Source organism: Danio aesculapii, chromosome 2 (genome assembly GCF_903798145.1).
Source record: "Danio aesculapii chromosome 2, fDanAes4.1, whole genome shotgun sequence".
Taxonomy (NCBI): domain Eukaryota; kingdom Metazoa; phylum Chordata; class Actinopteri; order Cypriniformes; family Danionidae; genus Danio; species Danio aesculapii.
The window spans coordinates 119,467-120,000 of record NC_079436.1 but is presented as its reverse complement, the minus strand read 5'-3'; the positions used below and the strand labels follow the sequence as shown (position 1 = coordinate 120,000).

General features: G+C 52.1%; 1 protein-coding gene across 1 annotated transcript in view; it reads right to left on the bottom strand.

The window, feature by feature from the left end:
- The window catches only part of LOC130239034 (phosphatase and actin regulator 1), a 13,096-nt gene extending 12,844 nt beyond the window's left edge, over window positions 1-252 (bottom strand). The window contains exon 1 of the mRNA XM_056470192.1: window positions 1-252. This exon is cut by the window's left edge and continues 61 nt beyond it. Coding sequence (XP_056326167.1) covers window positions 1-171 — 171 coding nt within the window. The 5' untranslated portion in view covers window positions 172-252.
- Between the last annotated feature and the right edge of the window lie 282 nt (window positions 253-534).

Sequence of the window (534 nt, the reverse complement as noted above, 5' to 3'; positions counted from 1 at the left end):
GATCATGAAGGGCATGTTGTTGTGGTGCTGCGGGTTCTGGTTCTTCTTCTCCTTCCTGCAGCCCAGCTTCATCATCTTGGCCAGGCTGAAGCCCTTGTTCTTCGGCTTCTCCATGGGCTTCCCGCTGCTGCTCCACAAGCCGTGCATGAGCGCGTGTTCCGCCGTGGACATGATGAGGATGATGAAGAGGTGGATGATGAAGAGTAAGAGGATGGTTCTGACTCTGATCAGCGGTGCACGCGCCGCGCGCTCCTGTCTTCAGCCGGCGGAGATGCGCATTGCGCGTGCTGGTGCTCGCGCCCCTTGTGGACAAACAGTTGAACTTCAGGAGCGCGACGGACAGCCGTGACGCCACTGCGACGCAGGATTAACTCTAAATAAACAGCTCTAGTTATTATTTCTGTGCAGGGATAAAGTGTTGACGATAGTAATGTCTGATTGTGTTTTCATATAAACCCTGATCTCAGTACAGTGCTGTTGTTCACTCATGCTGACAGAAAACACTAGTCATCATCATCATCTTCATCATCAGGA